At 42.9% G+C, this 15819-nt stretch overlaps 1 protein-coding gene across 1 annotated transcript in view; it reads right to left on the bottom strand.

The window, feature by feature from the left end:
* LOC141990543 (sucrase-isomaltase, intestinal-like) overlaps nucleotides 1–13835 on the bottom strand; it is a 45801-nt gene extending 31966 nt beyond the window's left edge. Inside the window, 1 exon segment of the mRNA XM_074957893.1 lies at nucleotides 13791–13835. Within this exon segment, the coding sequence (XP_074813994.1) occupies nucleotides 13791–13835 (45 nt within the window).
* Nucleotides 13836–15819: the final 1984 nt, after the last annotated feature.

A 15819-nucleotide genomic window follows, 5' to 3' on the forward strand; every position in this document is an offset into this window, starting at 1 on the left:
ATTGTTACGTAGTGGTTCAATACAATCCCTGGGTTTTGCACATTCATTGCCAATTATCAAACCTGTTGGTGAGTAAAAGGCAAATGTTTAATTACTATAGCAATGTGACCATGTGAACCAGAATTAGATTGTTTCTCCTACCACATCCTGCTAAACTAGCTCATCAAAAGGTTGGCTTTTATTCTGAGCTCTCTGAAATTTCCATCATTTGTACACATCACCTGGATCAGACTCTCCTTTGAAATTCAGTTACCAACAATTGACTATTTACAGGGTTGAGTCACAATGTTGAATTGCCAGCCAATGACTTTTCAGTTATTTGATTTTTTCCCTATATAATAGAATAAATTATAAGCCAGTTTAAAAAATGATTTAGGAAATTGAATACAAAAATTCTCAAGCAACATGGGATGATGTGTTAATTTCTGTGTCTGTATATAAGTCGCTCTTGCTGTTTAAAACTAATGCATAGCAATGATGGTGTTTGGGTTCCAGAAAGAAGCCAAAGGTTTGGGGCATATACACTGTTCTTTTCTGTAGGCCAAATCTGAAAATCTTTACTCAACTTTTACAGGATTTGGCTCCATGAGATTAACCTCCATACACTTTCGTTATCCCAGTCAAATTCCAAATCATCCTTGCTGGAAAGGTAATTCTGCTCCATGAAAATAGAAGATGTACTGAGTCTTTATGACTATCAGTTAACTACAGCCTTTGATGCTCTAGTATGGATGTAGCCAGTACTCCTTCCCTGTGGCCCTCAGATCTTCATGGTTCTGTAATTATGCACAGCAGGAGAAGTGAGAAGGAACAACACTTGAGCATTGGTGACAGAAAATACCAACATGGAATACATTGAGAGACTGCATATGCTCCTTAGGTAGTGGAACCTCACCACTGTTAATACGTTATTGCTATGCATAAAGATTAAACATTTCTTCATAAGTGATCTTCTCAACTGAGAGAATGACATGAGAAAGCAATGCTTGAAACTGAAGTTGCCCGAATATACATACCATAGTCTAGAGTCAACTAAATACAGAGAACCAGAATGAAGCAGTATGTATAAGCCACAGCTGAGTAGAGAGGTTGTTTCAGAGGGTCAGTTCCTGAGGTACTTTCTGCCTGCAGAAAACCGAGGCTGACAAAATGCCTGTGAGCTCACGAGGGAGCACATGGAGGACAGGTAACTGCTATGGCTTTTAATTGTGGAGCATGTGGCCAGCCAGGCAAAAGGGCCACCTTTAGCACTGAGAATCAGGATTCTGGCTACCAACTGAACAACGCACAAGGTGGGAGGGATGATTCCTTACACTCCTCCTTCCCCTGGGCACTCATTTCAGAATGGCCAGATTCTGGCCCAAAGCAAATTGCACTGTCTCTTTGGCCCCAGTCCTTGCTAGGCTGTGTGACACCTACCTGCCCTTGCTTGTTTGTTTAGTTTCAGTTGTTCTCAGTTAGGTAACTATTCTCTTTAGCCTGTAAACGTCAGGTTTACTCTAAGACAAGGCTGTATGTTGCCACAGCATCCCTGGGGGAATTTGGAATTAGAGCTGAGTGATTTTGAAAAAAACCCACCTTGCAAGCAAGGTTCACTTTTAAAACAATTAGTTCCCCAGGTTGGCCAGGCTGGAACATGAGATGAGCTTAATTCAAATCAACAGAACATTCTAAAAGGAGGGATAAAAATAGGGCAACTGGAAAAACAAATTTCTTCTAATTGTGCTGTGGACTCTAATGGATCCCCCTGCAGCATCCTGATAAAGCAACTGACATATTACACCTAGTACAGATGGAGCAGAAGCAGAGATGTAATTTTGCAGTCCTGGATTTTGTGATAGTTTTGATATATATTTAGGATACACAAAACTTAAATAAAATTTATCTTGCATACAGAGGAACATAAATTGCTTCACATAAAAACAGTGACTCTCCTAGAAACAGAAAGGGGAAATGATGCATGAGGAGGGAAACAAAGGAAAGAAAATATCAGAAATTTAGAAGCTGTAAAGATATAGGGTAGTTAGAGGGGAAATCGAATGGAAGGCTGCCACACTGGGAAAGTGGAAAAGTGGGTTCTTATTGTCTCTATTACAGTTCCTCCTAAACACAGTCCATAATAGTTAAGAGCAGGGAGGAACAACGATCCCTATAGATGTTACAGTAGTAACACTGTGAATTTTCCAAGTTTGACAAAAACTAGCGTTAATGTAGCGATTTCACTACTGCTAGATGTACCTCAGAAGGAGATTCAGGTGAATACAGAAAATAGCCTCTGTTGAAACAAAGAGGTTCCTTGGGAGTATGTATGTCATAAGAACATAAGAATGGCCATACTGGGTCAGACCAAAGATCCATCCAGCCCAGTGACCCGACAGTGGTCAATGCCAGGTGCCCCAAAGGGAGTGAACCTAACAGGTAATGATCAAGTGATCTCTCTCCTGCCATCCATCTCCACCCTCTGACAAACAGAAGCGAGGGACTCCATTCCTTACCCACCCTGGCTAATAGCCATTAATGGACTTAACCTCCATGAATTTATCCACTTCTCTTTTAAACCCTGTTATAGTCCTAGCCTTCACAACCTCCTCAGGCAAGGAGTTCCACAGGTTGACTGTGCACTGTGTGAAGAAGAACTGCATTTGTTTTAAACCTGCTGCCCATTCATTTCATTTGGTGGGCCCTAGTTCTTATATTATGGGAACAAGTAAATAACTTTTCCTTATTCACTTTCTCCACACCACTCATGATTTTATAAACCTCTATCATATCCCCCCTTAATCTCCTCTTTTCCAAGCTGAAACGTCCTAGCCTCTTTAATCTCTCCTCATATGGGACCCATTCCAACCCCCTAATCATTTTAGTTGCCGTTCTCTGAACCTTTTCTAATGACAGTATATCTTTTTTGAGATGAGGAGATCACACTATTCAAGATGTGGGTGTACCATGGATTTATACAAATGGCAATAAGATATTCTCCGTCTTATTCTCTATCCCTTTTTTAATGATTCCTAACATCCTGTTTGCTTTTTTGACTGCCACTGCACACTGTGTGGACATCTTCAGAGAACTATCCACGATGACTCCAAGATCTCTTTCCTGATTAATTGTAGCTAAATTAGCCCGCATCATATTGTATGTATAGTTGGGGTTATTTTTTCCAGTGTGCATTACTTTACATTTATCCAGATTAAATTTCATTAGCCATTTTGTTGCCCAATCACTTAGTTTTGTGAGATCTTTTTGAAGTACTTCACAGTCTGCTTTGGTCTTAACTATCTTGAGCAGCTCAGTGTCATCTGCAAACTTTGCCACCTCACTATTTACCCCTTTCTCCAGGTCATTTATGAATAGGATTGGTCCTAGGACTGACCCTTGGAGAACACCACTAGTTACCCCTCTCCATTCTGAATATTTACCATTTATTCCTACCCTTTGTTCTCGGTCTTTTAACCAGCTCTCAGTCCATGAAAGGATCTTCCCTCTTATCCCATGACAACTTAATTTATGTAGGAGCCTTTGGTGAGAGACCTTGTCAAAGGCTTTCTGGAAATCTAAGTACATTATGTCCACTGGATCCCCCTTGTCCACATGTTTGTTGACCCCCTCAAAGAACTCTAATAGATTAGTAAGACATGATTTCCCTTTACAGAAACCATGTTGACTTTTGCGCAACAATTTATGTTCTTCTATGTGTCTAACAATTTTATTTTTTACTATTGTTTCAACTAATTTGCCCGGTACTGATGTTAGACTTACTGGTCTGTAATTGCCGGGATCACCTCTGGAGCCCTTTTTAAATATTGGCGATACATTAGCTATCTTCCAGTCATTGGGTACAGAAGCTGATTTAAAGGACAGATTACAAACCATAGTTAATAGTTCCACAATTTCACGTTTGAGTTCTTTCAGAACTCTTGGGTGAATGCCATCTGGTCCCAGTGACATGTTACTGTTAAGTTTCTCAATTAATTCCAAAACCTCCTCTAGTGACACTTCAATCTGTGACAATTCCTCAGATTTGTCACCTACAAAGGACGGCTCAGGTTTGGGAATCTCCCTAACATCCTCAGCCATGAAGACTGAAGCAAAGAATTCATTTAGTTTCTCCATAATGACTTTATCGTCTTTAAGTGCTTCTTTTGTATCTCGATCGTCCGGGGCCCCAGTGGTGGTTTAGCAGGCGTCCTGCTTCTGATGTACTTAAAAAACATTTTGTTATTACCTTTTTAGTTTTTGGCTAGCTCTTCTTCAAACTCCTTTTTGGCTTTTCTTATTACATTTTTACACTTAATTTGCCAGTGTTTATGCTCCTTTCTATTTACCTCACTAGGATTTGACTTCCACTTTTTAAAAAATGCCTTTTTATCTCTCACTGCTTCTTTTACATGGTTGTTAAGCCACAGTGGCTCTTTTTTAGTTCTTTTACTGTGTTTTTTAATTTGGGGTATACATTTAAGTTGGGCCTCTATTATGGTGTCTTGGAAAAGTGAACATGCAGCTTGCAGGGATTTCACGCTAATCATTGTACCTTTTAATTTCTGTTTAACTAACCTCCTCATTTTTGCATAGTTCCCCTTTCTGAAATTAAATGCCACAGTGTTGGGCTGTTGAGGTGTTCTTCCCACCACAGGAATGTTAAATGTTATTATATTATGGTCACTATTTCCAAGTGGTCCTGTTATAGTTACCTCTTGGACCAGATCCTGCGCTCCACTCAGGACTAGATTGAGAGTTGCCTCTTCCCTTGTGGGTTCCTGTACCAGCTGCTCCAAGAAGCAGTCATTTAAAGTATCGAGAAATTTTGTCTCTGCATTTCATCCTGAGGGGACATGTACCCAGTCAATATGGGAATAATTGAAATCCCCCACTATTATTGAGTTCTTTATTTTGATAGCCTCTCTAGTCTCCCTAGCACCTCAGCCTGAGAATTAAATTACTTAATAAACATTTATAAACTTTTATAAACAGTGTTCCATTTTACAACTCAGGAAACTGATGCACAGAGAGAAAATGGATGAACTCAAAAGAGCTAAGCATGCTAAGAGCTTACATAAGGATCGTAAGGGAGTCACTGGGTGGCCTGCCAGATGCACAGGCACAAATCAGGCATGGAATTCTCTGCCTGCTTTCTGTCTCATAATCACCCCCGCCCTTACGTTCTTCTGTGGTGCTCACTGTCTCTCCTTTAGTTTCTCGCTGCTACACTTTTAAAAAAGGAAAACAACAGTCTCCTCCCTGAGAATGAACTTTAGTTGGGTAACTCCCTTCAATTCTAGTGGCAGTTGTGTGGCTCAGGCCTTGTGCAGTTCTTTTAAAATGTAGAGATTAGCGTTGTTTTCTGAGCTCTTCCTCTAACTTCTCTCATTTTCAGCATCCTCAAAGGCAGTGGTCTCCAAAGAGGGGGGGGGCGCAAGATGATGGATTGGGGGGGCACCGCAGGGGGGTGGGGGAGGCACAGCCCTGAGTCCTACGGCCTGTGGAGGAGCAGGGGCAGCGGCGCAGCCAGCAGCCGGAAAGAAGAGAAGCGGAAAGAGCCGCTTCTCTTCGGCCGCTGGCTGCGCGGCTGCCCCTACTCCTCCTGAGTCCTCCGGCCCGTGCTCGCAGGGCCGCATTCCAAAAGGGGCTTTAGCCCTAAAGCCCCTGCGTTCTGGGTGGCCCTGCCTGCCGTGTGGGGGGCAGCTCCCAGAATCGCGGCTCCCAGAATCGTGGCCATGGGGGTGGTGCTGCGCTGCGCAGAGCCCCCTGCACACCCCCTGCACCAAACAGGAGCTGCCCCAGGTACATGCTCTGCACCTCCTGCCTGCCCCAGCCCTGAGCCTCTTCCCGCACCCCCACCCTGAGCGCCCTCCGGCACCCTAACTCCCTCCCAGACCCTGAACCCCCACCCTGAGCACCCTCAGGCATCCTAACTCCCTCCCAGACCCCGCACCCCACTCTGAGCGCCCTCCCGCACCCTAACTCCCTCCCAGACCCTGCACCCCACCCTGAGCGCTCGCTGTATCACAAAGTGTTAAACCAAGATTTTCAAAAATAATAAAGCATTTTCAATTACATTGCTCTCACTAAAAATATTATTAATAATAAATTTTGTTAGTGAGAGCAAAAAGGTTTTTTGTACCGTCAGTAAATAAAATAAAAAATTATTTTTAAAATATTGTTTTTCATCTTTATCTCATCGTTTTTAAATTCTATTTTTTGTGTATGTTTTATAATTTACACAATATATTTGTACAGTAATACATGTATATAATTTACACAGAAATAAATATACATATATTAGGGGTGCATGCTCAAAAAATTTTTACTGATGGGGTGCGCGATCAAAAAAGTTTGGAGACCACTGCTCAAAGGGCTACCCGCAAAGGGCTGTTGCACTGTTGTAATTACATGGATATACCACAGAAGATTGCTCTAAAACTCTCAAACTCTAATTAGCCATATAAAATTACTCTTGATACCTGATAGTTGCCTGAATTTCTTTTTTTAGTAAAGATCTGTAGGAGGTAACTATAAAAATCTGAGTGGGATAAATGTTCTTGACTTAGAAACAGCAGTTAATGGCCTTGGTTAGTCACAGAGTGGCTAAATTACATGGAAGTTTCACCAGCTTCCACAGTCCACAAATCTGTCAAAAATTGAATCCAGCTCATCAGACACCCCCTCTTTGGGCAAGGTGGCAAAGTGAATGCTGCACACTCTGAGCTAGTCAGTTGATAACACTGAGTTCAAAGTCCACGCAGTGAATTTAAAGAGGACCAGAGAGAGATTATTTATAAAAAGAAAACATATGCTGCATATCCCAGGGAATGAAGCAGATTCCAAGCACTCAGAAGACTCTAAAGACCCTAATGGCCTTAGATATCATGGACTTCAAAAATGTCATGTGATAAAACTGGAAAATCATCCACTACAGAAATAAGAACGTTTATCACCTGAATACTTTTCAGCCACCATCTCCTTGCTGAAGGACCTGTAAGATCAACTGAGGGCACCATCAATGATACATCTGTGACAAGTAGTATGTATAATCAATTTTACACACACTAGCTGTCAATTTAAACTGAGATATTGACCAGCAATTTATTCTGCTGAAGCAAAAGTGGGAGCTATCTAAATGTGCTCTTCTAACGCTTGTCATCTAGCCACTGGTTGCTTGACCTCAGATAATTACAACAAATTTGTGGTCCTCACTCACCTGATGGCTGTTTGATTTCAATATTGTGTTTCATTTGCTAAATAATAATTTTCTGGTATGTTTTCCTATGGGGCTCATGTTATATTGTTATGCAACATACTTTTAGCCTAATTAGTTGTAAATTTATCAGGCAGTAATAACATGAATACTGTGTCTGGTTGTATAATCACTAATTGGTTCGTCTGATCAGTTTGAGCACTTTAGTTTATTGCTTTCTTTTGCTATACAGTCTGGTTGAAAATTAGCTGTTTGTCCTGACAGGAATGGTGTGTGTTATATAACTGTTCAGTGAACTAAGAGCTGAACCTATTCTATAGCGGGATTTTGCAGAGAAGTACAGAGTGGTTATTTTAAAGCATATGTAACCATGATGGAACCATCCTATGACTTACCTTAAACACCAGTTCTCTCAGTAGAATTTAATAATCAGAAGGAAGAGGCCGTAATAGAGTGGAGAATTTTTATTGTTATACAAGCTGTGACACATGTGTGTAATACCTTCAGTAATTACTGTAACTCAGCTGCTATTGTGCCACTGGCATGCTATTTCCTGTAAACCAACCAACTAACTAAATTCCTTGCAAAATAGTGTGCAGAAAAAGAAACAGCTCATTAGGGATGGGAGAAGGATTTGCTTTTCAATCAGGCACTCCCTTTCCATTCTCTTCACTGCCCCCAAAGTTCATTTCAAACAGATTAGATTCAGATACAAGTGACATTTTGGAACTGCACCATTTTAACCCTCTGCCTACACACATTATGATCAAACTCCAAGGGCTCACTGCTTTCACTAGGGGCCCTATCCTTACCAAGCTCCACCACTTGGCTGCATCTGCATTTTCCTCATCAGTGCAGCGAGGGCAGGGGTATTTATTCACCCAAGTGCTGCTGGTTATAAATATTTTGTGAATAAGAGATAAACACGAGTTACAGCCAAAAAGCAAAATTAATATTTAATTCTAGTCTAGGCAAAAAGAAAGGCAAAGCAAGCAATCCGCTGAGAACAAATCCCCTTTCTTATAGGCTGTCATAGATATGCTTTCAGTGGCCTAATCAGCTGGCAAGGTCATAGATGGCCTCAAAGGCAGCAGAACAGCTGTGGCTTGGCTACACTGGGGTCCATCCATAAGGGCTGCACCGGGGGATTCAGTACCTCCGGCACACTGGGGACCATGTTCCATAGGAGCAGTCGCCGTGCCCCCATTCAGGGCGGTTTGAGGATGAGGTGCAGGAGACACAGGGTGTGTGGCTAATGGTCAAGGAGGTGAAGCAGAGGGGCTATACATTGCACTGTAGTCTCAGGGTTCCAGTTGCAGCCATGGAGTGTCTCTGCTGGTGCCTTGTGGCCTTACAGTGCTTACACACCGAGGTGATCGGACCCACAGAGACAGGCAGATGGGGGAAAAGCTTGTCCCCTAAGAACTTCACTACAAACCCTATTTAGCTTAAGGGCTTAGTGGAAGATGGGAAACCAGCATCTCGCTGCCCTTTGTGCCTTTGAAAATCTCACACTGAGTCCTGACTTGATAGAATGAAGAATCCTGGTGGAAAGGTTGGTGTTGGGAAGGCAGATCTGAAGCTGCCATTGGAAGAAATGCATTGGAACAGTGAGCCAGTGCAACACACAGACAGGAGCATGTTACTTCTGCTCTTCAACATGTGCTCCTTAACTGCTGCCAGCTAGTATTTGCTCCTGAGGGCAGCACACACACTAGCCAGCAGGGGGACTGGTCATACCACCTTTCTTGTACGCCCATCAGGCATGTGACTGGTATCTCCTAGTGCCATCTTGCACACCACCAAGTCATTTTGCCTCACTGCTTGTGCATAGGAGGAGGCTCCTGCACCTGTCTTCCCTTCCCTGCTTGGGCACCAGCATATCAGAGGACATAATTTGGCCCCAAGAGCAAAATAAAGTGTCCACAAGACAGTTGCCCTGGTTACTGAAGCCTGTGGTTATAAAAACTGCACCACAGGGCGAAGGAAGACAGATTTTACTACACTGCTTTATGAACTTTATGGACATTACATCTCTTCTTGTCCATTCTATTCTACTCCCTCTTCTTCCCTGGAAAGAGGGCGTGACCACAAGAGAGAATACCTCCAATAAAGTGTCCACAAGACAGTTGCCCTGGTTACTGAAGCCTGTGGTTATAAAAACTGCACCACAGGGCGAAGGAAGACAGATTTTACTACACTGCTTTATGGACTTTATGGACATTACATCTCTTCTTGTCCATTCTATTCTACTCCCTCTTCTTCCCTGGAAAGAGGGTGTGACCACAAGAGAGAATACCTCCAATATGACAACAAAGGTGAAAACAAGCCCAGACAAAATAGATTTTCCCCTCCGTCCTCCGCCCCCTCCCCATATTTCTTGACTCTAAAAGCTGAATCAGTATCCTAGACACTAATAACATGGTAACAGTAGCATTAGATATCAGGGAATTTCACAATGTTTGCTTAAAAAGTTAGTTTCACTATGAAATTACCTCCGTGCATTCTTTAAGATTCCTCACAGAGCCTAACACAAAGTCAAAGAATACAGAACAGCATGGATTTTTTCTGGCCTGTGACATATCTATTAAGGAAATACTTGCTGTCCCTTACCTGGCTTTCTCAGAGCCAACCTCAATTTCCACAGAAATAGGGCTGGAATTTAAGCTGCCAGAAGTCATTAGCTGAGAGCAAGAATTCTCTCTCTCGTTATTTTCAGCTGCTGGCCACCCGCTGAGCTGCGAAAGTACTGGTTTCAAACACCAGCAAAAGACTTTTAAAAGATCCAATGGGAGATCACAAATGTGCCCGTCTCCTGCCTTTTGCACTACCCTCGGTGTACCTCCTGTCCTGAGATGGGTTAGAATGACATAACACTTCCAGCCAGCTGACTCTTGCTCCCAGCATTGCTAGCACTAGTGGAAGTGCACGAGTAGGAGATTCTTCTTTGAGTGTCCTCTGCATATTCCCTCTTTTGGGATATGAGCTGACTGGTGTGGTTGAATAGTGGAGCCTCCTGTAAGCTGTGCCTGTTAGAGCGTTAGCACTTGCATGCCCCTGCCTCGCCCTCCCTTCAGCATTCCAGCATATTCTGAGGGTGTGGCCACAAAAGGGGGTGCTGCAGCCATAGCCCCCTCAGTCCTTCCAACTGCTGATCTGATAGATGAGAATCTTCTCTGAATTCCATGGATCCAAAGCATTTTAGATAAGTGCCCTGTTGTGCTTAGTATTTGGCAACTGGATTAGTCTAACAGTTAATTTTACTGTTATTCTTCATTAGAATCAGTGCCAGGAATAGTGGCTGATGTGAAGAACAAGAAGCACGGACTCAAGAGGTGCACGTCATGTCTTGCATTTGACACTCACACCCTGTGCTTGAAATATTTAGGCAAGGGCCATTCTCCTTCACACTGTACCATCTGTGGCACTTGTTCTCCACATGCTGGGAAAGGCGGACAAAATAGGCTTCAAGGCCTTTTACTTCAAGAAGTTTTAATGGCTAACGTTCCTGGATTGTGGGTTTCCAATGTCTCTGACAAAATGATTAAGGGTCTTGAATTGGCACCAGGTGCTTCTGGTTCCAGAAGGCATTGTTATTGACTTAGTCAGCCTCTCCACCAAGCTCCAGTTCCAAGATGACTGAGTGTTCAGTAGCTAAACTTCTGAACCTCGTATTTAGAAGAGGTCAGCCCTTCACCAAAAGAGTTATGGGCAATCTGTGACTGGGGCCTCTGCGGATCTGGGACCCTTGGTTCAGAGGAAAAAGAAGACCCAGACAAAGCATCTTTCACTGCAGGAGAAAACTCCTCAGTCAAGAGATTCATCTTCAGATTGGGAATTTATGGATCTGAAACTTGCCAGAGATCTGTACCTTAAGGCCTCTCTGTATCATCGTATTGTTCAACATTATGGTTCTGAGAAAATCATCTGATCCAAATACCTCATCTTTCTCAGTTCCATCTATAGTCATTACAGCACAGGTATACTCTGATCCGCCTGGCCCCATAAATTTTTTCGGTTCCACACTGAGATCTGGAAAACTAATTGTGAAAAAGCATTTTTCTCACTCCTTTCCTCCAGACAAGAGGCAGAGTGCAAGAAGAGGCACTGTAGTGCAAGAATCTGCAGAAATACTAACTCTGCCAGCTAAGATTCTTATTGGGTTGCAGAGGTAGACAATATCTCCCATATATCTACTTCAACTTCCAACTTCAATTGTTTCTTCTATCAGCTCCTTGTTAGATCCAGGATCAGAACACCATTCAGAGGAAGATCTGGATCTGGTGGTATTTGTGGATCCACAACCCTTTCCTGTCTTATCCAAAAACTGCATTTCTCATCTGGATTATCAGCAGGTCCCCTATCCTCTGTACTATGACACCATGCTAGAATTGAAGAGTTGGCAGGATTGGCATATGCCACCTTGGATATCATGGCTCAATCAACCTCCCTTCATATCTTAGTCTTTGGATCCATGTTGAGACAGAACTACTCCTGTGGAGCTGGGATGTTCAGAGCCTAACCCTGCAGATCCAATGATAAGAAATACAGCTCTACCATTGTCCCTGACACACTTTATGAAGAAGAGCAGGAATGAGATTCCCCTTCTGAACAACTTGAACTCAGCAACTTGAACAATAATTACCAGGTGATTCCTCGCCTGATGAAATGTGGGTGTTGCATCAGCTTAGTCTCTCTTGGAAAAACACTATTCAACGTCATGAGCTTATTAGCTGAATGGTTACTACATAAACTTCACATCTGTCACAGATGACGCTCCTCACACAGTCTTTGATATATTTGGTAGTACCCCTACCAACAAGGTTTCTTTACCAGTCTTGGAAGGTCGCTTGCAACCAGCAAAATCAATATGGAAAAAACTCTCATCTTGCCAACCTATTTCCAAGAAGAGAGGCTATATCAAATCCCGTATGAGTGTTTTTCATGCTTTTATGCTTCCTGCTCCTAACTCCCTAGTAGTGGCAGCAACAGCACAGAGGTCAAAAGCTGGGTACTTACACTCCACGCCTAATGATAGAGAAGGGAAAAGATTAGATTCTTTGGGAAGGAAACTGTTTTCTTAGTCTTCCTTGATTATGAGGATTGCTAACCATCAAGCAATCATTGCCAGTATCAATTTCACCTATGGGACAAAATTTCATTCTTTACAAAGAATATTCTAGAGGACGATTGAAAGTTAGCTAACGCCGTTATGAAAATGTGGGCCAAAAATGTCCTTAGAGGCTCCTTTGACATTTCAGATGCTTCTTCAAGATCATAGCCTCTTCTATATTTCTTCATAGGCTAACTTGATTCTGATCTTTTTCTCTCCCCTTGTTACTAAATCAAAGATCAAGGATCTCCCATTTGAGGGAAACAATCTGTCCAGTTCTAAAACAGACGAAGCGTTAGAAAAATGAGATCTATATCAAGGATCTCTAGGACTCTTGCAGTCTTTCAGGAGGATTTCTGCATCTTGTTTAGATACTGGAGACAATGTTATATAACCTGTTCATCTTCTTCTTACTACTCTTAAAGACAAGACTAGTAGCAACAACAGCATCCTCCTCCTTCTCAGTCCCAATTAAGAAAAAGATCCTCTAAATCCAAGATGAGATCAAAGAACTTTTCTACTACCACTACTTCTTTAACTTCTGTTAGACTTCAGGTTTGACGTTACAGCTGAGAGCTGAAAACCAATCTTACACAGTTCTTCTGTAGCTTTCTGTCTCATTTTTACATCAAATGTTAAAACATCACTACAGACAGATGGGTTTGGGACATTATTAAAGAGGGCTACACCATCCAATTCGAGACCATCTCTCCATAGCACCCTCCTGTTCCTTTTTAGGGACCTCTCTAATGAGACATTTCTGAGATCAGAAATCCATTCTCTTCTATTAGAGGGAGCAATAGAGGAGGTTCTGGAAAACCTCAGGAATCAAGGTTTTTATTCTAGATATTTCCTCTTTAAACACACACACACACACACACACACGATATTTTAAACAAATTCTAGATATGAATCTAGATCTAATTAAACAAACACACCAGGAAGTTCTGCTTCGGGATATTGACTCTTAGTTCAATTTTCCCCTTTCTTTCTGCTCAGGATTGGTTTGCTGCTCTTGATCTCAAGATGATTCCTTCCATATTTTTATTCAATCTTCTCACAGGAAATACCTTTCTTTTGCCCTCAGGCAGGACCATTTCCAGTACTAAGTTCTCCCCCTTGGCCTTTCTGCTAAACCCAGAGCTTTTTATAAAATGCCTTTCTGTAATAGCAGCCTTCCTCAGAAGACAAGGAATTTTCATTTTTCCATATGCCAGTGACTGGCTTCTGAAAGTTCACACCAAAGATGAGTTGAACCTAGTCATTCTTTTCACACAGTCTCTGTTCCAAAAACTAGGTTTTCTGATAAACAAGAAAAAATCCATAATGTATCCAGCAAAAACAAACAATATCCAAACTCTTTCACAGGAGCAGTTCTCAACTCCAGAGTAGTGAGAGCGTACCTCCTAGAGTAGTGGTTCTCAAAGCCGGTCGGCCACTTGTTCAGGGAAAGACCCTGCTGGGCCGGACTGGTTAGTTTACCTGCCACGCCCACAGGTTCAGCCGATCGAGGCTCCCGCTAGCCATGGTTCGCCGCTCCAGGTCAATGGGGGCTGCAGGAAACAGCACGGGCCAAGGGATGTGCCAGGTAACATCCCCACGCTCCCATTGGCCTGGAGTGGCGAACCGCGGCCAATGGGAGCCGAGATTGACCGAACCTGCGGACGTGGCAGGTAAACAAACTGGTCCAGCCCGCCAGGGGCTTTCCCTGAACAAGCAGCGGACTGGCTTTGAGAACCACTGTCCTAGAGGACAAATAAATGCTCAGATAAATTGGTTAGTCTCTAAGGTGCCACAAGTACTCCTTTTCTTTTTGCGAATACAGACTAACACGGCTGCTACTCTGAAACCTGTCCTAGAGGACAAATTCCAAAAACTGAAATCCACCACACACTGCTTATTTCAGCAACCAATACAGGCCGTACTATTCTTCCTCCCCTCTCTGCATCTTATGGCATCAACAATTGATGTTACACCTGTGACAGGGTCAGGCCAGATGGCTACAAGAGAGTTGTCGAAGGTAGATACATTAGTTCCAGGTTAAGTAAGTCCCTTTTCCCTGGGTAAGATAACAGGGACTATTCCAGAATACTCAGGAACTTTCTAGAACTAATTAAGGCAGGCAGGCTAATTAGGACACCTGTAGCCAATTAGGAAGCTGCTGGAATTAATTAAGGCTAATCAGGACACCTGGTTTAAAAAGGCTTCACTCCAGTTAGTGAGGTGTGCGTGTAAGGAGCTGGGAGTGAGAGGACATGCTGCTGCTGGAGGACTGAGGAGTACAAGCGTTAACAGACATCAGGAGGAAGGTCCTGTAGTGAGGACAAAGAAGGTGTTAGGAGGAGGCCATGGGGAAGTAGCTGTCACACAGTTGTTCCAGAAGGCACTCTAGACAGCTGCAGTCCACAGGGCCCTGGGCTGGAAGCCGGGCTAGAGGGCAGGCCCGGCTTCCCCCCAAACCTCCCAACTCTGGACCCAACACAGGAGGTTCCACCAGAGGGGAAGGTCTCTGAGCTGTTCCCTGACCCACATGGTGGATCAGCAGAAACTGCGGGCATTGTTCTTACTCTTTTTTCCCATGCTGGCCAGTGATGAGGTTATCTGAGTGAACGGCAGATTTGAGCCACGAAAATGGCCAAACTGAGGGCTACTGTGAATCTCTGAGGCAAGTAAAATCCACCAATAAGTGCAGGACCCACCAAGGCAGAGGAGGAACTTTGTCACACACCCTACATTCTTACCACAAGGCTCAGAATGAGTCTTCTTCAACGCTGGGTTTCAAGAAATTTCAAGCCAACAATATGCAGTATGCACATGGTGCTTACAGTCCCAGCGAAGGCCTCAAATGCTCTCCTGTGGAGACTGAAGCCCATGAATCTACTGAAAAGAGTGATGTTCAATCCATTGCCTATTTCAGTAACAGCTAGAACAGATGCTTCCAAGAACAGTTGGAGTGTGCATCTCAGCACATTAATGGCAAGGAGTCTGTGGAATCTGCAACAATTATAACTTCATATCAATGTCCATTTAGCACTCAAATCCTTCCTTCCCTAAATTCAGGGCTCTGTGGTTCAAGTTGCCAAGGACAATGACAGCAATGTAGTATGTATATAGACAGATCATTACAACTTTGCCGAGAAGCAATAAAACTATGGGACTGGTGTATATGTCACAAAATTTATCTAACTGCATCGCATATAGCAGGATCTCAGAACTAACTAGTGGACCAACTGAGCAGAGACTCTTTGCAGAGTCATAAATGGTCTCTGAAGCAATCAGTGATTCAGGACATCTTCAATCCTTGGAAATTTCCAAGCATAGACCTCTTTGCCATCAGCCTCAATACCAAATACCACTTTTGTTCAAGAGCAAGGACAAAGTAGTGCTCTGGCTGCACCCAAAATCTTTACCTAAAATAATTTCTGATTTTCATGTTAATCAATGATGTATTAACCTTCCAGTATTCTTTTGAAAACTTCATAAGAGTGAATCAAAGTTACATTGTTTGGAT

Source organism: Natator depressus, chromosome 1 (assembly GCF_965152275.1).
Source record: "Natator depressus isolate rNatDep1 chromosome 1, rNatDep2.hap1, whole genome shotgun sequence".
NCBI lineage: Eukaryota > Metazoa > Chordata > Testudines > Cheloniidae > Natator > Natator depressus.